This window comes from Bombus pascuorum, chromosome 3, assembly GCF_905332965.1.
Source record: "Bombus pascuorum chromosome 3, iyBomPasc1.1, whole genome shotgun sequence".
NCBI classification, from domain to species: domain Eukaryota; kingdom Metazoa; phylum Arthropoda; class Insecta; order Hymenoptera; family Apidae; genus Bombus; species Bombus pascuorum.
Window position 1 is genome coordinate 512,629 of NC_083490.1, and position 23,354 is coordinate 535,982.

The 23,354-nt window shown below is 41.5% G+C and overlaps 2 protein-coding genes and 1 non-coding gene across 20 annotated transcripts in view; 2 read left to right on the plus strand and 1 right to left on the minus strand.

The window, feature by feature from the left end:
- LOC132905207 (ras GTPase-activating protein raskol) overlaps positions 1–23,354 on the plus strand; it is a 256,732-nt gene that overhangs the window by 174,351 nt on the left and 59,027 nt on the right. For 2 of the 18 annotated variants that reach the window (XM_060956262.1, XM_060956265.1), the window contains exon 1: positions 16,070–18,304. The exons of 15 other annotated variants lie outside the window; for them this stretch is intronic. In XM_060956262.1, coding sequence (XP_060812245.1) covers positions 17,461–18,304 — 844 coding nt within the window. In that variant the 5' untranslated portion in view covers positions 16,070–17,460. Of the gene's footprint in view, positions 1–16,069; positions 18,305–23,354 lie in introns of those variants that run through there. One more of the 18 variants, XM_060956258.1, reaches the window with a different exon arrangement.
- LOC132905228 (uncharacterized protein C1orf131 homolog) overlaps positions 1–23,354 on the plus strand; it is a 144,980-nt gene that overhangs the window by 46,472 nt on the left and 75,154 nt on the right. The window lies entirely within an intron of this gene.
- Trnal-caa (transfer RNA leucine (anticodon CAA)) lies at positions 8,851–8,972 on the minus strand. Its single transcript has 2 exons — positions 8,935–8,972; positions 8,851–8,895 (listed from the first exon to the last, which is right to left on the minus strand). It is a non-coding gene; the product is annotated as a tRNA-Leu (tRNA).

The window sequence follows — 23,354 nt, forward strand, 5'->3', positions numbered from 1 at the left end:
AAAAGCCCTTCTATCGGAGGTCTGCGTAATTTTTCTGTTACCATTAACTCGAGAAGGAATCTAAATTCGATTTACGGTTGCCTTTCAGGCAGAAATTCGAGGTATTTCGGTATCCTGTATCGCTGGTGCCGGAAATAAAACAGTATTCTTAGCGGCGGAGTCGTGAATATGTACCGCAGCTTCCGGTACACACGTTCGGTTCATTTGTTTCTTTTAATAACGAGATTTCAACGTGGAAAGAATCACAAAACGCGAATAGCCACAAATGACTCTAGCCACGTCGCATACGAATTAGTCGAAACCTTAACACGAACGTTCGTTCGATCGTAAATATCCAGTGGCTTTTGTTTTCTTTAACTCGATACACCACGTGTACGCGTTTTCACAGAAAATTCATTATTTTCCACCGTTTATAAGGAACAGAATGAAACACGTTTTCGATATGCTGGAAAATGGCAATCGCTGTGCGTTTAAGGGCTAACAGATCTTTATTTCGTCTTATCGTTGGAATTTCGTTCGATGGACGATGTCGAGTACGTTTGTCGATAAATTCAGTCGGTCGTTTAGCGGAATCGATTTTCCTTTTACCTGTTCCTTCGTAGACGCGGCTTCAGTTTTTCGGCAGTCTCTTTTCGTCAGTTTTCATCTTTTCACACTTTTCTCTCAGTTTCTTTTGTTCCTCCTCGAGAATCGCGAACCATTGCTCCTTCGATCCACAAAACGAAATAGGTGGTATGGTATCCAAGTGTTCATAGTACGTATCCCACTTGTTCATGAAATACTCCGCCATGTCGCACTTGGGCCAGGGTTTCGCTTTGCACGAAGGACCTTTCACAGATAATTAGTTTTCGACAGCGTAGGAATAGAATATTAGTGTGTATTTCGGAATTCTATAAAATACGTGATAGGAAATATACTAGCATGCGTAGAAAAGAGTCGCTTGGTTGATCGGTTTAAGGAAGCTAGATTCGTTTAAGAACGTACGCATATGATTCGTCTTCTGTATCGTCTGAATCATCCGGTGCCCGGTTGCCCGACTTCGGACCCCGTTGAAAGAAACCGCAATTTAAAATAACGCTTAATTATTTTTCACTCGCCGCGAAATCACGATAGCTATCGCTCCGAGTTTGCACCAGGTGAAAAGCAGGATTTTTCTTTTCGAGAAAATAAGTACATTTGTTTATCGTAAATTATTTACCACTGCAGGGAGTACGCGGACAATCGTGTTGCAGCCCGTTTCGATGGTAGCAATCGCAATCTATGTAAACTACTCCTGCACACAGTTCTCGAGATTTAATTTTTTTCAGACGGATCTTGTTGGTCGGTTTTTCCAACAATTTCTTGGACTTTGAATCTCCATTTTTTGGCCGTGGGTTTGCGCGCTGAACTTGCCGAGACTTTTCAACGTTCTCTTCCTAGAAAACATCTCGTACTTGATCCTTTGTCACGTTAAAATCCGTTGTTCGTTACGATTTCTCGTTCGAATATTACAAATTTACGATTAAACAAGTAAATACGTTCGACTAAATGTTCGTTTAATCGACTATCGCATAAAAGTTTGAAAATGGGATTCTATTAATTTCTCAGCCGTAAATTCAAATTAGCAGTTTGACGTCGGTATGCCGCCGCGTGCGTGTAGTCTCACCTGCCGCACAATTTTGCAAGGTAAATATGTAAATGGAAAACGCGGCAACGCTTGGAAAAATAAAAAACGTCGTTTCACGTATGCCGTCGGCAACGCTTGAAAAACACGAGACGTCGATTCGCGTCTCCCGACGACCTCGGCTGCGTTATGTATGGATAATGAATTTCATAATACTCGTTCGAACACAGTAAGGTACGGAATAAATAATTTTATTCTCAACCTTGCTGTAACGAATAAGACGAACGATATCTCGTATATTCGACGCCAAGTATTTCCGAACCTTCTAAATCCATCCAAATTCTCAACTTTCCTCGAAAATCTATGCTATCTACGTTGCAGTATCATCTACGCTATAGAGAATGTCCATCTTAATAAACGCGTTTTACGCAATTTTTCATTAGAAACAATTTTATTAAGCGAGTTGCACCGTAAATTACAATTTCACTTGCAAAGAGGCTACGTTTTTTCGACGGTTACTGACACTTATATATCGTACGGACTCGACCAAGACGCGTCCGAACATCTTTTAGGGAAAAATAAAGAAAAGGAACACGAGTCGACCCTGGTTATTCCCTCAAGTTCATCGAAGGCCGACGAAATAAAACCAAGCTGTGTGGTTTCGTTGGTTTGCGGTTAGTCGGGACATGCGTCGATTCCTTCCAAACATTGCATCTCTTTCCTTTTTAATTCGAGCACGATGTTTGGAACAGGCAAAGTGCACTGATCCTGAAGACCGTTCCTCTTTGAGCGACATGCTTCGTAGCGAATCAGTATATTCGGAGGCATATATTCCCTATACCGAGTCAGCAATTCCTCCGACGTAATTCGAGGAACACCCTTCGACTTTGTACAGTCCCCTGTATCGCTTTCGTACGTTTCATCCTTCGTTTTGTCCACAACTGTACACGGTACCAAGAGATATTTCTGCGTTTTAACGTCGGTAGAGTCGGTCTGCGATTCTGGACGTTGCTGAAGCGTGCTCGAACACGATTTCCATCTATCCGTAGACTGATGGTCACGACCAGAAGCGACAGCGTCGCCACGAGGTTTTCGACAATTTGGCTCGAACGATTTTGAACACGACTTAGGTCTGGGTGTTGGCTGACAGCAATACGCGGGACAAACTTGTCTTCTCGCCTCTCGTTTCGAGGTATTTGGTTTATCGACGCGAGAGGAATCAAGGCCGTTTCTACGTTTCACTGTCGGCAAATCGCGCTTAATATCGGCAACGTGTTTTTCTTTCGGTTGCTTCGTGCTTGGACAAGTGGCTGCGTAGTTCAATGGCGAACACTGGAATTTCGAAGCAGGTTCATCGAAGCCTTTGGTCCGAGAACGATCTTCTTCGTCGATAGTATCGGCTGATTGTTGGATTATCCTAGCGGTCGGTCCTTCCTCGCAAGCCTTAGATTCCATGTAACCGTAATAATCTTCAGCCCGTGGAAAAGTGATCATTCGTGTTTCCGGTCCACGCTCGTCGATCTTCGTTTCGAGAATACCGTGCGAACACGGTCCCGATTTCTCCGGTGGGCAGATAAAACCCACAGCCGTGGGCCGGTCGCTGTCTCGAGGCACGCGCGTCTCGAAACACCTTTTCGCTCCAATGTCCCTGTCGTTTTTCAAACACTTGGTGATCCTAGCTGTCGCCTGTTTCTTGGACGCGGTACAACCGAAGAACGTCACAGGTGCGTCACGCTCTTCCACGTTACAACGGGTGTCCGTCTCTTCGATCGTTGGGCCGTACGCGACTTTGGAATACGGTTTGTCCGGATGTTTATCGCCTTTTTTCACGTGTAACGTGGTTATCTTATCCGCGCCGTTCGAGGACAGATTTTCTGTGGGAACCAAGACGGCTCTAGCGACCGGTCCCTCTGAACATTCGCGGGATTCCAAGCAAAAGGTCATAGGACGTTTCGCTATTGGACACGATTCGTTAGATGTCGTTGAATCTTCTCGAGGATAAGACGCGATCCTGGAAGAGAAGTTGGTTTACTTGAAGCGAACGAAGGTGTGGAACAAGTTTCGAGTTTAATTTTCCTTTTGCCAAAGTTGCAACGATATAGGAAATTACGTCGCTCGAGTTGGCTTCTCTAAAAATCTATGTATTTTTCAGATATTTGTTCTTCGCAGAGGTTCTAGTAATGATTATGGTAATAAATTCGTTGTTGGAGAATCGTAGGTGGTAATTAATTACAGCTCATAGTACGTTACGTCCTTCCTACCTGGCCGATGGTCCGAATTTTGTCGCTTTCGTCTCGACGAGCAAATTTATCTTCTGGGTGGCTGTGCACCGATCCCCGGGAATTTGGACGATATGCGCCACAGGTTGATCACCTTCGAAACGACACTCCAGCAACGTAGACCCTGGTGGATAGCGCGGACAGCAGGTGGGTAGCGTGGTTGCTGGGTGTTGAACGTCACGACGCTGTAGGAATCGAATTACATACAGCTCGTATCGTCCACTTGCTCGTATTGTCTCTTTCTTTTTTTCTCGTTGCCTTTCGCGAACCATCTTCCACGTTTTTGTCCGAGCCTAGCTCGCGCCAAGCTATTTTCGTTCGCAATTTGATAGTTTTCGGCAAATGAACACGTTGTACGTTTTTAGGGAACAAACGAGTTAGAATCTTACGCATGATCGGATTGCTTTGACTCGATTGTTACAACAATATAGTCAAATTCGTTCGATTCTCCAACCCTTCACCTTTTTACGACTGTAAAAGTCATTTCACTACGGATTTTATCGATGATTTTTTTTTAAATTATTTATTATACATTCATCATACCGATTATTTCGCTTTCATTTGGTGTTGTTGAATTATAGGTAACGCGTAATATAATTTCAAAATGGAAAGAGTACATGGTTTACTTACGCTTCCTCCGTCTTTCCCGTTGTACGATTTGTAATCTTTAGGATTGCGCGGGAAATTTAAAAATAAACTACAATTCGCAATCGCGCTTACTTCGCGAAGAAAGGGTCGGAAAGAAGCTAGCGCTTAATAACGTTTGTCATTTGCACGAAATTGCGTTCAATTTACAGAAACAAACGATTGAACGCTGAAATTTAAGCATACAAACATAAAATAAAGTTCACGCGGAATGGTTTATTTTCCTGAATAAAACTTTTTATCTAAATAATTTTTCTCTTTAATTCTTTTCCTTCCTTTTTAATACGGTAAACTTTACAGTAATTGTACTAATCGTGTTTCTTACAATTTGTATTCGAGGACCTAAACTAATGCGAAGAAAATACTTAGCGTCGAATATTTGTAATTCCCTTAACGCCTATTGTTCAAACATCTAATCGTTCAAGTAAGTACGTAAATATTAAGATTCATAAGATCATCTGTGGAGCTTGAAGCGAAAGATTAAAAGTCGATCTAGACTCTTACTACCGTAACTCAAAATTCATCGTTACACGAACGAGATTGATTTTTGCTTTCGCACGAGTGAATTTCTTACCTCGCGAGAAACGGCTTGTAGTTGTTTTTCGATTTCGCCGCAAACGCCTACCAACTGAGAGTCATCGGCGTTCTTGCTAAAAGGGCAGAGTTCGATATTAAAAAACATGTATTTCGTTTGAAACATCGCGTTGGCAAATAAATCGTTCGCGTAGATGCAAAGGGGTCTTGAATGTAATGAAAAATAGTTTTTAAACAGCAAAGAAGTATCCAGTGTACCGTTTCTCTTATCGTTATTATTACGATAGCGCTGGAAGGTACTGTCTTCTCGTTGAAAGAAATTCACCGCTGCTTTAGAAAGATAAGTTTCTAAATCCTCTTTGTACCAAATAAACGTCTATGTCTATCTTTTAGATTTACCCCTCTGTACATTAACACGCAACTAAGAATCGGCCTGTGTATACAACGGCGGGCCGATGGCTCGATTCCAGAGCATTGATTTGCATTGCTTGCGAATTTCGCATTGCTCGTTGAACTAGTCAGCAGGATTGGCCGTTCATTGATTCAAATCCGAAATAAGCACGCTGGCGAATGTCCAGCCAGCGTATGCAAATCTCTCGGCCACTCCCCTATAAAAAGAAACTTGACGTTATGGTACAGCTGCACCCTTCCACTGCGCATCGTTCTCTCGTTCATAATTCCAACCCGGTGCACTTTTCTTTTTGTCAAATTCTATTTTCCAGTGAACGCGCATTCAGATTCGTTAGAACCGATCTAATCGCGTCTAAATACTATCCTAAACGTTATAGTACATATGTAAATATTGTAGTACTATATAAATATTATTAGTACAAAGAAATTTGTATTTACGATATGCGCGTACATAGGTAATTTGAATTTCCTAGAATGTTTCGTTATACGTAATTAAAAAAAAAAGTTTGCCTTTGAGTTATTAAGAAAATACCGATAATATTGTTCTGTATAAGATGTAACAGAAGTAAAGAGTCTTGCATTTTTTAATTACGTTCTGTTTTACTTATATTCTGCAACGTATCGGTAATATCAAATCCATCGAAGAAAATCCATCCCGAATCGAGGAAAACGAAAACAGAAGATCGTATAAACCACAAATAGTGCGTTAACTTTCAGCGAGCAAAGTCGGTACAATCCGTTTCTTTTTTCGTTGTTTCTTTATCCGCGTTACATCTGACCGGTTATAGCAATCGATACGTTGGAAATTTTCTATATCACTTTTTTTTTTATTTTATTTTGGTTATTTTACAATTTGTCCTTATGGACATTTGGTAAAGTGTTATATCTTGTTGGTGAAGAAAAAAAAAAATAAAAATAAAAAATAAATATAGCATGTGGGCGGCTACCCCCAGCGGGGTGCCAGCTTCGTTTTTTCCAAGTTATATCTTTTATGTTTTATATCACTTTCACGGATTTAGAACGGAATACTAACGCATAACCATTCAGTTAGTTGGATAAACTTTTCGTTTTATCTCTTACGATCAAGGTGAAAGTGATTCCATCTAACAGAATTCAGATAAACGTTATCTCGTTTGAAACGTTCATTTGCGAAAATTTACGCAAACTGACTACGATTACATATTTAGATACTTACGCTTGAAGAATATTAGTTTCTGGCACACGCAAATTCTTCGCAGCAGCCGCCATAATTTTCTTGATTGCGTATCCTCTTTATTGGTATGTCAATGAGACTCGAGTGCATACCTCGTACACTCATGAAACACACGCATAATTTAAGAATTTTCAATAAAAACTTATGTTTTCACAAAAATTTTAAAGCTTCCACATGTTTCTACCGCCTGAAGCCTGATGCGTAGTAATTCTTTCTTCTGTTTCCGATTCTGCTATTCGTAGCAATTGAAAAATCGAGAATATATTCAAACGGAACACGCCGTCTCCTAATCGATCATAGTAAAATAATAATTTCGAGAAGTAGCATTTTCTTACGCTAAAACGTCTATCTTTATATTTTCTCGTCAATTCTTATAACACAGGATAATCCAAACATCTATTCGTTCGTGTTCGATTTCGAAAAATTTTGTTCCATGTTGCAACCGTTTAAATGACATTTGCAATTAACAGCGTGTGAACGTTTCACAACATATATATTTGTACAACTTCCACTTGTACAGCTTGAATAAGTATAAACGCGTTGTAATAGAGTTTAAAGATAAATAAAGGTTTATTACAGATGTAAAATGTACAACGTGACTCCCGGTGTGCTTATGCAAATAATATAAATCATCAAGCCTTCACTGGTGGCGGTGTTCCCTTTCCAAGCTGGATAAAGCGAGGATTGTAAAACGTTAGTGCGACATGCAGTTACGCGCAAAGTTAATCTAATTGAAAATATATGTCGTTTTATCGGATCGTAATTCCTTATCGGGTCTGCCGCAGTCGTGAAAAGATCCTACAGCGTCGTGGTACCATAAATACCATGGCATACCGCGGTAAAATTAAACACGAGTATTCTTGTTCGAGTTACCAGTATTCGAATATGACTATAGTATTGAAAAACGAAATTTAAACTATGTTTCGATACTGTATATTACAGCCTTAAAGAGAGAGAAGGAGAAATAAATCGTGACATAAATGTCAGGTACTCCCTTTTTCGAATCTTATTACCTCTGCCAAGTTGTACCAGTTACTTCCAAAAATCACCCGCTGGATCGAGAGAACAAAACGGCTAATCGTTATCGATTATTTCTCGAGAATCGCGAAGAAGAAACCAGGTAAATGACCAGACAAAATATCAGCTGGTAGGTACATGTATCGACGCTACGTGCGAGTGCCTATTCAAACAGCAGGGCGGACACTACGTATAGCTATGCGGTTTCGTTACGGTCGAACGGTGGAACGAGTTGAAAACTAACGAACCTTTCTCCCCATGCACCCAACTAGCCCGTAATACCTCGACAGAGGTTCTAGGGCCGATCTGCCGTTGTTTTCAGCTCTGAATCTGACTTATTGCGCAACGTTCGCAGGTACAATGAATCACGATTTTCCGACAATCTACGTGTCGATCCATCGCTGCCGATCGTTTGAATCGACTAGACGTAATTCAAAAATCAATATCGAGCGATTGTGGAAAGATGCGTGAATCGGCTGCGGTAACTAACGTACGATCAATTTTGCTGGATTTTTATAATCTACTATTGAATGAAATTTGGATTGCGCTAGTCGCCAGAAATAGTAATTCGTTCTTTACAAATACACATACGTCTACCATTCAAGGACATATTTGTACTGGAAGCATAGTTGTCGGGTTTAGGACATTTAATGTTTTAGACATTTTGAATAAGTAACGTTACTTTTGTAGCTCAAATATAGGTATGCGAGTAACACAATTTGCGTAAATTTTATATTTGCAAGTATTCTTTATAGTATAGTGTTATATTAATATTACAGTATTGGTGTAATTTTACATTGTTGTATGTAATTTACGATTTAAAAGCATATTATTTGAAAATGTTATACTATAGATACGAACGTTGCTGCGAAATAAAATAATTACGAATTTAAACAAGATTAATTATTTTATTTCAGTGATGCTTTGTACAAACATTTATTGACAATTAAACGTCATTTCCTCGTTTTTTTTGTGAAAAAAAATTAGCTTTTGATTAAATAAAAAAATTACCACATGCAGCGAGATTTGAACTCGGGATACTCGCCCTACCTACGGTCGAAGAGGTCCAGAGGTATTTTTATGCAAAGTTAAGACAAATAAGTTGTTTTTTCAGTTTTGAAAAGCTTTTTAAAAACTTGCAAAAAATCTGTCAGGAGTGGGATTCGAACCCACGCCTCCAGAGGAGACCAGAAGGCACATGGGGATCAGTTAGTAACTGATAAGGTGAAAACCTTGAGTCTGGCGCCTTAGACCGCTCGGCCATCCTGACATGTGGTAACATCTTTTCAGAAAATATGAAACATTCTTCTCGGATTATGTTTTCTAGCTATTTTATGACGCATGGTTTTACGATTCTCTTTTTAACGGAATATACATAAAGAAGATAGTTCTGTTCCTGGGTATATGAAATATTGGTAAATTCAGCTTTGTAACGAGATATACTATTATTTACATTGTTATTTTCATTTTTAACCTTGTGTTAGAATTTTTAACAATTAATTTTTATTAAGTGTACTTTCCTCTGCATCGGCGAACAATCATCAACGAGCCTCCAACAGGCATGAAACGCAAAACGAATCGCATACAATGGTAGTAGTAACACATTGACACAGGATCTCTCGTAGCTTCAACGAGACACCGATAAATTAGTTTCGTATTATCCCCTGTCCTTGGTATCGCCTTACGACCCTCGGCCGGTAGGTCCTTCCCATCATCGACTACCGTATCTTTTCCCCACGAACTGTCTCGTCGATAAAAACAGCGTGAGCCAACCGACGCGACGCATAAGAAAAAAGAAGAAAAACAAGCGGCGCGACGAAAGGGAAAGAGACACACGGATCTACACGGAGCGGCGTCTTTTTTTACACGCACGATCAACGTTGTCCCTTAATCCGTTGACGACGGCGTGGCGCGGGCGTTGTTTAATCCGCTCGTAAATCTGGCGCTTATTTTCCGCGAGCGAGCAGCGAACGAAGGGAACGATAGGGGTTAGAATTAAGACAGCGCGAAGTTCATTGCCAACGTTAATAGAATACGTAATGGAATGCGCGGTGCACTTTGTGTCTTATACGGGTCCTGATAATTACGCGATCCCCGATGTCGTTCACCCCGACGCGGCGCGGCGCGGTGTGGCGTGGCATCGTCGGCTTTTCCATCGTGTTCAACGTCGGCTTTAATTAATCAGCCGAGAAGCAGAGGCTGTCGATGTCGATGGCGAATGGGCTTTGGATCACCTAATAACGATACCGATTCCATGGCACGATGAAATAAGGGGAGTCTTAAAGATACAAATACGCGTCAACGATATAACTTGGAAATTACAAAGCAAAGAGTTAAAGTTAATTAAATTACAAATCGAAAGTCGTTTCTCTTAGTATGTCAGCGTTCACAATCGATAGTATGATAATCGAAACCGCCCTACATCCCATAGAAGAAGACTCGAAGAAACACGTCCGAGGTAATGATTAATGTCGCGAAAAGTAATTGCTATCCTGGACAAGCTTAGCCCAGCGATTTATCTTTCGGTCGAATCAATAATTCTCGTTCCTTCGTCTCTATCACTGCAAGAGGAAATAAGTTTTGATTTACAACGCAGACACGGTCGAGATCAGACGGATCGCGTTAGGCTCGTTACTAATTACAGCTTATTGTATCCGAGCACGATGGTTTCGCGGTTTCGCGTCGCGGCTAGCCGCGCGAATCGACCACGATCGATGCCGGAATCGTTAATTAGGATCGTCGAGGGCGTCTCTCGCTTCTTCGTCTCTCCGCTGCTACCGTTAATGACTCGTGGAATTTAGTTACTCGTGCTAAGACACGTGTTTTTACGCGTCTTGCCATTGTTGTTCTTTTTTCAGGCTGATGGCGTTATTTCGCGGTGTGCGGTATTAAAGTTTCTCAGGACGACCAATAGGAGCGGGTAATTAAACGCGAAGTGTCTCGTCCAGCTTCTTGTTGATCCAGATTTGTTTTTAATTGCGGCAAGTTGACGGTGTCTGTAGATAATATAAGTTCTGAGAGTAATATTTGCGTCGGTTTTAAATTAATACGTTCGCTGCGCGTCAGATTGTCCTTATTTACGACTATCTGCTATACTGCTGTTCTTTTGGACTTGTCACTTTCAATCAAAAAAGGTACACTATAAACGTACGTTAACTCTTTCGTTATTATAATAGCTGCTGGTAAATTTATCGCTGTGCGTTAGAGGTTACGTTCTTTTCATCGATTATGCCGATACGACACAAGATTTTGTTAAAGAAATCACATATTAAATTAACACAGTGTGTTCCAGACTTATCTAAGACCGTCTTATCCTCGGCGAATTTTTCCTCGTTCTTCCGTTAAAATTCTTTTACGCTCGTAGCTTCCTCGAATTAAGTATTTCGATCACTCGTGCCACTTTTTCATACGAACACATTATATGCGTGTGGTCTTGAATGGTGGGCGTCGTGTGGGATCAGTGCGATGTGATTAAGCAAGGTTGCGAGCTATATTGAAACCTTGCGTCTCGTAATCATGAAAATTGAAAGAGGAAATTGTTCAGTTCCTTGGAAGAGTGGGTTGCAGTTGTTTCGATGATAGTGATTTTGGCTAATTTGTCTTCGATGGTCTAGCCTTGGTACAAAGCGTCCGAGATGCGATTAAACGAACTAACGACAGATTTCGTACTTTGCATTTCACGATTGCAGGTCTTAAACGACGCAGAATGGAAATTTATTCCGATTTATCGATTTGTTCGAATTATAATCTTTGATCATCGCGCTACGTTTGACGGATTTAATAAAACAACGATACATTTTCACCTAAATACGTTGTGCTAAATTTGTTGTGAAAGACAAAAGTTATTGATAAACGCGAGAAAATCTAAAGGAACGTCGAGCGAAATATCGAAAAAGAAACGGGATCGAAGGAAGCTCAGAATGGATGAATCAAGTAACAGCGAAAAACGGCCGAGCCGAGACAAACTCCATCATGCGCAAGGGCTCCCAGCAAGCGAAGAAAAAGAAAGAAGAGAAGAAACATGGACGTCGTGGAACGCGAAAGAAAACGGGGCGTCGAGGGGCGCAGGAAGGACGGAAGACGTGGTGCAGAGGGGTCGTAGCGTGTGTCGAATGAAAAAGAATCTCGTGACGCACGTTTTCCTCGCAAACAAGCAGGATCCAGCAGCGTAACGCAGCTCCGTGGCTTTCCTCGTGCACGCGGCGCGGCGATCCATCACGCGTGCGCGTTACGCGTCTCGTACGCATCGTTTGCAAGCGACGAACGCGACCCACGGCGCCGTCCATGATCTGCGCGGAATCGATCGCTGTTCGTTGTACGAATGTAGAGATACGCTCGATGGATGGAAAATTCGAAGCGCGATCGCCCGATCGATCAACGTTCCACGTTGGAATTGGAACGGAATGAGGCGTCGATTGAACGTAATTTCAGCGCGCCTTCTCCGCCATTACCCGACTGCTTGAGAAATCGAGGAAGAATCGTCGATAACGAATTTCAACCGAAGATATCAACACTCGTACACTCGTCCAAGGCGTAAAAAAGCATTCCGTGCTTTTAGTTTTACGCTCCATTTCGTTATTTCAGTGTTAGATATTTTGGATATTCTTGCGAAAGACACCGGTGACCGATTGGCTTGAAATGTAAAAGAGGCGAAACCTAGAATTTTAGCTTTGGATATTTATTGGTTTCCGAGATAGTAATACAAATCTTTCGATACTATATTACCGTTGAATGCTACCTATTCAGACGTTGCTGATACAACCGTCTTCGTTGCATTAGTCGTTGTCCTATAAATACATCCCGAGGCTCCTGTCGCTATTATGTCATCGGCTACTGTTGTGTTGGTAACGTCTGTACAGGCACCGTTGCACGCACGTATGGTACCGAAAGACTTTTATTAATATCTCGAAAAGTAATAAGTGCCCGAAACTAGAATTTTATATTCGGGGTCTACTCTCCTTAAATTTCAAGTAAATTGGCCACCTTGTGCAAGTACAGCCGACATTTCAATACATGTCTTAGATGCAACAGTGCCTGCATTCAATTTGCCTATGCGCCCACATAATGCATATCTAAGAATTTTAATTTGAATTCTTTTAATACTCGGATTGATTCGTTGTATAAGCACGCTGCTTGGAAAGTTCTATCTACATGGATTGCGTGCGTGTCGCGTAAATAAGCCAGTTTTCAAAATTTTAGATGAAATTTAATATGTAATTAATCACGGAGCGTACACGAAATCTCAGTCTCGTAAAAAGTTAAGAAAGAAAATTGATTCTTGGGTTTAAAGCGATCCGTCGATGGTCATGCAAAGCTAAGGGGGTCAGGATGACGCACGAGGATTACACTCTGATATAATTGAAATTTAAACGACATCCTCTGCTTCCTCGGACTGCGCCCACTGGGAACATAGAAGTATATATAAATGGCACCTGTTGGCGAGAAACACGCGAAGGATGACACCTACTGTTCCCGATGAAATTTAAATCGCGGTTGCAACATTCGTTGATTGGACAAGTTTATGTCAATAATCGAACGTTGATGCTGAATCGATGCCTTGGATCGGGGACGATGGAATTGATAATAATTGAGCGATTGCTCCGATAACCCAATTGAAGACTACTCGAGCAAGCTAAGTCGTATGTTGCCTTGACGAAATTGAATTTTAAATCGTAGCTGCTCGTATCGATGCACGGCATCTACGGTCTGTGATGAAACTTAAATAGAGTTGCAAAATTTGTCGGTTGAACGACATCCGTCGATCGGATAAAGAACAGTCGTCGACCGTCGGAATTAAAATTTCAACTGTCTCGGATTTAATTTACGTAATAATACTATAATATGTGTATAATAATAACGATAATCAGTCATATATTACGTATGCTATACTTAGGTATATAATTAAAGGTTGATAGTCCTAGTGTCGATATAAAAATTTACTACTTTCTTCAGCGAAATATAGTATCATGTAGCATTTTATGGAGAAAGTCGCCGTAAAGTTTACGGTTGCCATAGAAATTGTCCGGCGAAAACGATCGACCCGGTTGAACGTACAATTTTGCAGAAGCGGCTTGGTTTCACCAAACTATTTATGAATCTTTCCTGTTCGCAGAATTACGCTGTTAAATTATCTTTTTTCGCTCACAGGATGGAAATCGTCGTGATAGTAAATCGACGGCGTTTGCTCCAGTTTCGAAAGAGTTCCTGCAGAGCAGGAAACGATTATCGATTGCGATCTTAGGTCCGGTCTGAGTCAGCGATGCTTGGAACGTTGGTAATAGACATGAAAAATTGCTTCGAACATCATCGATGATAACATTTAAATTTCACATTCGATATTTAATCATTGGTACCATTGGATCGTGAGTAACCTCTACAACGATTTCGATTCAGACAATTTTGATTTGTATTCTTTATTTTACGTGATTTGTCGCGTACGATATAAAAATCAAATTAAAATTACATCGATTCAGAATAATACCGTGTTACATCTATCGGATGACGTTCTTCTAAAAAATTATTCGATCTCGAACCAATATCTAAAGACAGAGGAAAAATCGAATATTCCTAAGTCGATGTAAATACGTGGAAATAAGAAGATAAACGTTTTCTGTGAAAAGTAAAATCGTTTTTGCTTATTTCAAACGAACGCTACATACATACCTAACAATTTTACATCATTTTAAATTCCTCTGTAACTCGTCGAAGCTATTAATTCGCTGGAAATCATTAACGCAAGTCTATCAGGATAAAATCATTCGCGTAGACAGTATTCTATTTTCAGAAAGATATTTCCTACTACTATACAGTCGATAGGATGCTACTTTTTCGATACACCGAAGTACTTAATCGCGCTTATCGGCTAGAACGATCAAAGTTCTATGGCGCCGTTTAAATAAACCAAGAGCGAGAAAGTGATCAAAGGTGAAATTTAATGTAGAATTTTATTTAATTTCGCGTGAATTTCATTGGATTTTAAGCGTAAATATTGGAATTTTTTTGGAAGTAACCGTTCGTTTAGAGGTGTAGAAAAGAAAGTACGAGCTGGACGAGCTTTCGAACAGTAGTGACCATTGAACAGCAATTGACACACGGTATCAACGGCTGGAACGTGACGCGAATTTCATTCTTATAAATCGCAAACGGAATTAGATTCTTGTATTATACGACGGTACGAAGAAAGGTACCGACTCAACCTCTCCTAAATAGAAGCTTGATCGAGTGTAATGGGCTCGAATAAGAATGAAATCAAGTTTGTTGTAACTTGAGAATCCGAATCCATTTAGCGGCTACGTGTTATTTCGTTGAATGAACATCGATTTGAACGTCTGCAATTACCAAATGTGAAATTGGAAACACAAAAAGAATGAATTTCGCTTTGTAGACTATAAGTCTGTAGATTTATATTTATCTACATATGCATGTACCATACGTAAATACTTAAGTATTTGTCATTTTGGTTTTTTATTTTCGCAGCATCGTCGAATTTTTCTCTGGTAAAATTTTGGTCTTAAATTAATCGTATTACCTTAAAGCTGATCATAAAAATTAAAATGATAAAGAAGAGAATTTCTTCTATTCGAAACGATTTAATACTTTGCGTGTATGTACACACCGATATGTATGCGCGGTTAATTAATCTTTCTGTCATGTTCCACATCTACGTTTTAATAACAACAAGATATTTTAAAGAATTTCAAGATTTAATTAATCGTATTAATCAGTTTGTGTCAGCATACAGTTTAGCGTTTCATAATGAATTGCCATTAACGCGAGCATACGACCGATGTAACAGATAATTGCACGCGAAACGTACGATATACGTACGATATACGAGTATTTCTCGATGGAATCGACTCTACTCCGATTGTACGTAAAAATATTCGTGATATCAGTGAAAGGTTAATTATAAAAGTCTGCCCTCCCTCGCTAGATCTCGCGCGGTCACTTTCAATCCGCCATCGAGCGGCCCAGCATTCGGTTATCTTATCTACCGTACCTTTTAAAATTCCCACATCTCTAATTAGTACCGCGAAAGAATCTCGCTAATCGTATACCCGAAGATTCTTTCCATATTAGCTATGCCAAACGGCTGAAAAGAATTGGTACAATTCATTTATACAATATCGTAAATAACATCGTAATTAACACCAGAATATAATATGTATATATATATATATATATAAAGAAAGAATGTCGTGAATGCCATTCTGGACACGGTTGATCCTATCCCATGCCTATCCTTACGCTCGAGCCTACGAGCACGGCGCGCGGCGCGGCGCGGTGCGGCAACGAGTTGTCTCTAGCGTTTGCTCGGTATGGCCGCCAGAGGCGCTGCGTGTTACGTTCGGTTTCGCTAGAAGCTCGAACAGATAGTCGTGAAGCCGTCTGCCGTGTGGACGATCGTGCGACGTTGCTCCGCTCGCGTTCATCCGTTTCGTTCGTCGTAAACCGTTGTCGATTTTGTGTGTCGCTGGGAAAACGGTGGTTGATGCGCCTGTCCTTGAGAAGAGAAACGAGAGATGCCGCCGTACTCATCTCGACAGTTGGCGCGCATTCCTCGAACGCGATGACGGCCACGCCGGACCACGAGCGAACCCGATCTCGAAGTCGTGACTCAGATCCTTTTACTTTTCTTCGTATATACCTCGTGCCCGGTCGACCACTTCAAGTCCTTTCTATCCAAGCAATCGCGTTCGACATTCCCGTGCACAGAACAAAACACAGTTCTCATCTGGGGTCTGTTCTTTTATCGCGCGATTCATTTTGAAACGCATGGCGAGTCTCTCGGTGGTCGTACATATACGTGTCAACCGATGGTATTCCGTGCATTCTCGGAACCGTTTCGCCTGTCTCTGACAATGTACGTCTTATACATGGCGTTGTGCGAACTGTCGTGACGTGCTGGTCGTACATAGGATACTCGTGTACCGTTGTCGATTATCGTCGATCGAGAGAAAACGAGTGCGCGGAGGAAACGCTACACCGGTGATTAAAAGGTGCCAACAGGCAAGCGTGTCGTAAATATCTGTCCGTAATCTTCAAATTTGTGAATCGACCGTGTAATGATCGGTTGTGTGTCAGAGATTCCACGAAACGGCCGCCGAAGGACAAGAGTCACCGGCGACGATAGTCGAGCGAAAACATTGGTCGATAGTAAAAACACTGTTCACAGTTCAACGCTTGGCATTATCTCTGACCGTGTACGCAACGAGGGTGACCGCTGTATTTGTTTTTCTCGATACACGTGCTCCTGCGAGCGGCGCGATACGTCGCTCCATCTATATTTAGTGGCATCGTTGGGAGCGAGAAATTCGTGAGCCCTCGACCGCAGTACGCGTTTTCTCGGTCCTTCGAAATCTCTCTCTCTCCCCCTCCCTCCCTTACCATTCTCTCCTCCCCTTCCACCCACTCGCTCTCTCCTTCTCTTTCTAACGAGTAGGGTGTGAAGACGGAAACATAAGGTGAATTTCAGTGAACTCCCTCGGACCAATGCCGCGATGGTGAGAAACGTATGGTGTATTCGCGTAAACTTTTCTCGCGGAACTGGTGGAATGGTGAACGTGCGACGTCTTTAACGATTCGATGCGACTTAAAGGCGCGCCCTAATTACGTAACTTCTGTTTCGAACCGATCAACGGATCTATTCGTACGACTAATACGAATGGATTTTATGGAACGGTCGTCGAGTTACGGTAAATCAAAGCGAAAGGAAGAAACCGTGAATCGTGACATGTGAACTAGTCACATCCGGAGACATGTTGAACGCAGAGAACATCGAGGGTTCGCCGAAACGAAGGTCGACCTTCTACGTATCTTTGGATACCGATGCCCGACAACCCTCGAAGATCCCAAAAACGATCACCACCGAGTCCGACAAGTTCGTCAGTAACACCTTTCCCATAAGTAACTCGAAAACGGTGCCAAACGTCGTTTTAACGCGTACTTTGAGCAACAAGGATGATCGTTTGTCAAATTCGAAACGTACGGAGGAGTCATTCCCCGAGTCCAGAGGCAAAGTGCAGTCTTTGACGAAGATATTCGAGACTCCAAAGGGAGAGCAGGTGACGAATAGCTGCGAACAGAGAAAGAAAGTCGAAAGAACCAGGTCGTTCAAAACCATCGAGAGGTTTCACAGTCGATTCACCGGTCGAAAGGATACGAACAGAAAGGACAGCCGTTTAAATAATACCATAGCGTGCTTCGAAGTGGAGGACGAGGACTCGAGGAAGAAACCGGATGTGGATAAGCGGACGAACTCGAAGAATCACGATTCGAAGTCGAACGGTGCTGGTAAAATTAGTACGGAGACGAGAACCAAGCAGAATGGCAGTACGACGTTCACCAATTTGTTGATACGTAGAACGCACAGCACCAAGTTAGCCAGGAGTACGAGTACGTTGGTGAAGGCGACGACTGGCAGGCACGCGTCGGTAGACAATCCGTGTAGCGTCGTGACGCCAGCCAGGGGAGAGAATCACCGGTCGAACGCCGAGAAATCGAAGGAAGACGAGGCGCCGGACGATTCTGTCGCGGATAACGACGAGGGTACCGAGTCGTCCGTGTTCGAGGACGCCGACGCGGACGCTGGGATACATTCAGGTAGGCGTGCGCGCCTTGTGTACTTTGTAATCACGATGGGGAGCGTGGCTCGACGTGACGCCGATGGAGAACGACATTTTTTTTCCATCGCGAGATTCTAAAGCATAGTTGTACTTTGGGTTCGACGAGAAAGAACGACGACATGGTTAGGTCTGGGTTAGGTGCGCTTAACGCGCGCGCTTCGCAACATTTGCTTACTTGCTTTGTGTTCTTCGAAAGTTGCGTTTCAACGATTGAAATACGCTCGGATACGCTTAGAATATACGTTTGAATTTATTTCGATCGTTTCACGCGCCATATGAAGAAAAATCGAGCGAAATCGACCAAAGAATCGTTAGATACTCGTCCGAATTTACTGGCCGAGCGTTATTATTTGCCTCCGGAAGCGAACGAGAACCAATTTATGCCGAATTTATGGCGAACGTTGCTAAAAAAGAAAAATGTACTCTTTACAAATATCTTAATTAATTTCAGCATCGATCTGTTTGCCGTTCGGTCGAGCGACCGAGTTGTAGAATTTGAGGAAATTTTGATTGCTAGTTTCTTTTGCACGTGAAGTTCTTTTTTGTTGTTATACTTACGATCAGCTTTTTTTAAAAAAGGGATACGTATTTACCGCGATACGCCTGACATACGTGAAACATAGCAAAGTATTTTATCCAATTTCTATAATTTGTACACAAGGATCAGCGATATTTCTCTGAAATATGTGTGCCTCGTCGAATTCGCCGATCCCAGAGTCGACGAAAAGCTTTGCACGACCATCTAAACGTATATAGATTCAAAAGAGTATGTTGGAGGAAATCGTGGTTGAGCGTCGTGGAACAAAAGGGCTACAGGGTACGAGGGATGCTCTCGTAAATCAAGTTGAGGAAGCGATTGAAATTCGCGATTCCAGCGACGAATTCGCGAGTCCCGTTAGTTGGCCAGAAATTGCTCGGTGAGCGAACGCGAGCTTTTTTATTTCGCTTTCGCCCGCCGAGAGGATTACCTTAATTAAGGGCGAACGATCACGAACCGCGATCCAAGCCCTGTCGCTTATTTTCTCGAAGAAAATCACGTCATTTTAGCTACGTAGTTACCACGCCGGTGCTTTACCATCTCTATTTTCAGTCGACGAAGCGTAGCTATAGTAGTATCTATAACTAGTAGATAAAATAGCTGTAAAATATTTCGCGTACATCGAGGCAACGTCGAATTTGAATGGAAGTTGCATCTGACTGTAGCTTGAATTTGCTTAGATTCGTTTTACGTAGATTCGGTTTAAGTGGCGTTTTCAAAGGGTTCGTATTTGCCGGGAACTTACGATACGAATACGCAAGACCTACTTATGCGGTAGCCTGTTTCAGCCACCTGCCTTTCAAGCCAGGTCAAAAGAGCCAGAGAGTTATTTGGGTAGTTGGTAGGTTGGCTGAAGGAGTAAGGTTGGCACGATTCCGCTTCTCTGTGGTGGATTTCCTCACGGCGACCTTCCAAATTGAACTCGTTGCTCGTCTCTTCGATGATAGGCGACAAGTCGAATAGCGAGACTAGGAGACTAGCATTCGAATATTTGGTCGTGACTATTCTTTTAATATATCAAACAGCGAAAACAATTAAAGTTATCGCGATGATACGATATCTGGATACTATATAGAATTAAAGATTTTCAATAATTTTAAATTTGCAACGTTAAATTTTTTCAGACTTTCTTACGATTTACCATAAATGCTTTATGCATAAACATTTTTTTACGAAATAAAAAGTATGGAGGTTACAACGATGTGGAATGCGTGAATATATCTATCGAATATTCTGTCTAAAACAGGTTCTTATGATAAAAGAGAATACATGGAGCGCGAAGCGAGGAAATCAATAAGACAAGACTGTAAGGAAAATCGGTGATATCTTAGATGTATATCTATCCGAATACTCGCAACAAACATCAGTATGAATCAGTATTTACAATTTACGATGCGATAGCCCGATATCTGATTCGATGTGATAACTGGTTAATCGGAAATACGTTTTACACGCATTCTTTGTTAGGTGCGTGCCTTAAAACGCGTCAATAAGAAGCGAAAGTGATTCAACGTAATAAAAACTGTTATTTAAATCTCGGCGTGCAACAAACTTTACTCAAAATGAAATCTCGATATTATTACTTTTATGGACGAGATATAATCATATTTTGGACGATCGAAATTTCAGATTAAAGTAACTGGAAATAAAAACTCGGCGATTATCATTGAAAAATGTACCGGTGTTCGAAAGATTCGAGGCTGCATGATAAAACTAAACTTTCTATAGAAACAATCATGTATAAATATCTGGACTGAAAAGAATTCAGAGTTTCAAGAACTTTGGAAAAGAAGACGATTAAAATCTTTCTTTCGCGTACGGTTTATCTTGGCAACAAAATGTTTGACAAGCTAACGTTGTATTTTCTCTCTCGGCAAACGCTTTCCACGTATCTCCGATAGTCGGAGTAGATATCTCTGTACGTAAAAACATCCACGAAACATGTACATACTCAAACTGTACATATTTGCATTCGAACAAATTCCTTTGTACCATGTTCTAACGTAATTCTATGCATCGCAAGAACTCGATCGTTAGGCACAGGACAAATACGGATTTTCTGTAAAAAGCGACATAAGGTCGCCACTCGATATCGTTCGATACTGTTTTTTCGGGCCATATTGCGCCAGTATCGCGACAGATAAGTTATGCTCGATTGTAATAGAGTCGTTTATCTGTCCTGATTCTCGTCGCCTCTCTCTCCCTCTCCCTTTCTTTCTCTCGATCTCCTTTGTAACGCGTCGTCGTGCGAATTCGATTTTTCACGCTTCGTTTTCACGTTTCCATGAAACGCGGAACCCCCTCCGGCACCCGGAACTGCACTCTGCAAACGAGTGTTTAATGGATCGACCTCGATGTCTCGCGTTCTCTCTCATTTCGTATCTTGCTCCCCTTTCACTGTGAAAAATCGCGATGACATCACGGTTCGTAGCTTCATCGCGAGTCACGGCGTTACAAAAATCGTTGCTTTTCCCGTTCTGATTTCTATTCGGCCTTTTTTCCTTCCCTCGTCCACGATTTTTTTTCTTGGCTTTCTCCTGCATTTTTTTCTCTCTTTTTTTTTTTTTTTTTTTTCAATTTCTGACTGATCGTCCACGAACAATGACGATGTCGAGGATGGATCACGACGAACGAGAATAGGTCCACGTCATTGGTGTGCTCGTCGCGGTGATTCGACGTACGTACCTATACGTGCTGTTTGAAAGAGGATATAAGTACCGTTCGTATGAATATTTCAGGGACCTCGACGTCGTTCGTGTTTCACCTTTTATTCCGAGGCTTAATTATTCTTCGTCGCAGAAAGGATCGGTGGATTTCTAGGGAACGTTGAGCACGACATAAGCGAGGTTATTTTACGATAGAGAATGTATTAGGTTCTATAAGTTTGAGTTGTTCGTGCAATTAATAGTTTACGCTCGTAACGAAAGGTTCAACGTTAATTGGATCGAAGACTTTGAGTTGCTTGAATTAACGCGAGGAATTTGTTTCATAGGTTCGAATAGTGCGATAAAGAGTAATCGTAAAATTAACGAGTATCGATTATCGTGTATGTACCTGTACGTATGTATTATTTTCTTGTTTCGTTGAAATATATTCCTCGATTAATAATACGATACTAATAAAGAATTAACAATGATATATATAGTCAAATTTTTATTAAACATACGTTAAATGATTTTATGAACGAGTCATTCACAGTGGTTAAAATACTACCTACGTATCTTTCAATTTGTATCGAGTTACACGGTCACACGCATCTAAATACGCTCGTTCTCGTAAAACGAAATAGCTGAGAGGTAAAAGTAATAACGGGATCAAGCGAGTAACGAGGCTACGGGAGTACGTTTACTACTGAAAGCTACTAAACCCAATTCAGCGGAATAGGATGGCATTCGGTGCGATCAGACCTACTACAGTGATAACGAGCTGCGCGACATTATAGCGGCAATAACGCGAAATGACATCAGAATCCCGTTTCTTTGTTGGTAATTGTGCTCTAATCGCGAATGCTCGATGCAGAGTGGATGGAACGTATGCACTCGAGAGAGTAAGTGAAACGAATTTCAGGCCGAGCGGTCGAATCTAGGTCTCGTTATGAAATGATTTCGAAACGGCCGTGCTTGTTACTTAATTGTGGCCGATCGTGCTTAACGCGCTCCAAGTTACACACCACAATGTTTGAAAATAAAGCGGGAATGTGAGTCACCGCGCATGATTTTCACCAATGCTGAATGTTCACCGCGGATTCGATTCGATTCGATTCGTTTCGTTTCGTTTCGTTTCGTTTTGTTGGTAGCTTGTCGCGAAATATCGACCGTTGTTTCTCGTATTTTGCAATAGATTCTATATACGAAAGAAACGATGTGGTGGAGTAGCTTCGATGATTATCATAATAATGTAAGCGAAGACTTTCTATTTGTCGATGAGTAGCCAATAAGTACATGGACCTGTATATTATTTTTTATAATTTTTTGTATAATTGGGAGGCCCAGAATAGAAAATTCGCGTCGTACAATCGCAAAGCAATTTGCAGCGCGTCTGGTAAATCATACGCGTTCGTGTGTCGCAACTTGCACTCTCCACTTGCGTTTTTACCCATTAGTAAGGAAACTGTAGAGTCATTGGGAACGAAGCAAAACGATTCCCTGAAAGCAACCCTATCTAAAAAGCCAAGATTTCCAGTTATCGCTCGATAGGATTTGTTTATCATTTCCATGATAACGTTATTCGCAAACGTAACCATGATAGCGCGACATCCTTCGTACTCCTCCAGATAGAATGGATCGAATCCGCGAGCAGGAAATCGTGTCCTTCCGCGAATGGTCGAACGTGAGAATACGCCGGAAATCCATTCCCAGCGAATTTCACAGCATACCTCGATTCAATGCTTAAAACAGAGAGCCAGAAGGCTGGGCCTCGCTTTCTCACGATCAGTTTTTCAACAGAAATTAGATCCTTCGTCGATCGTTAGATTCGAATCGAAACTGGA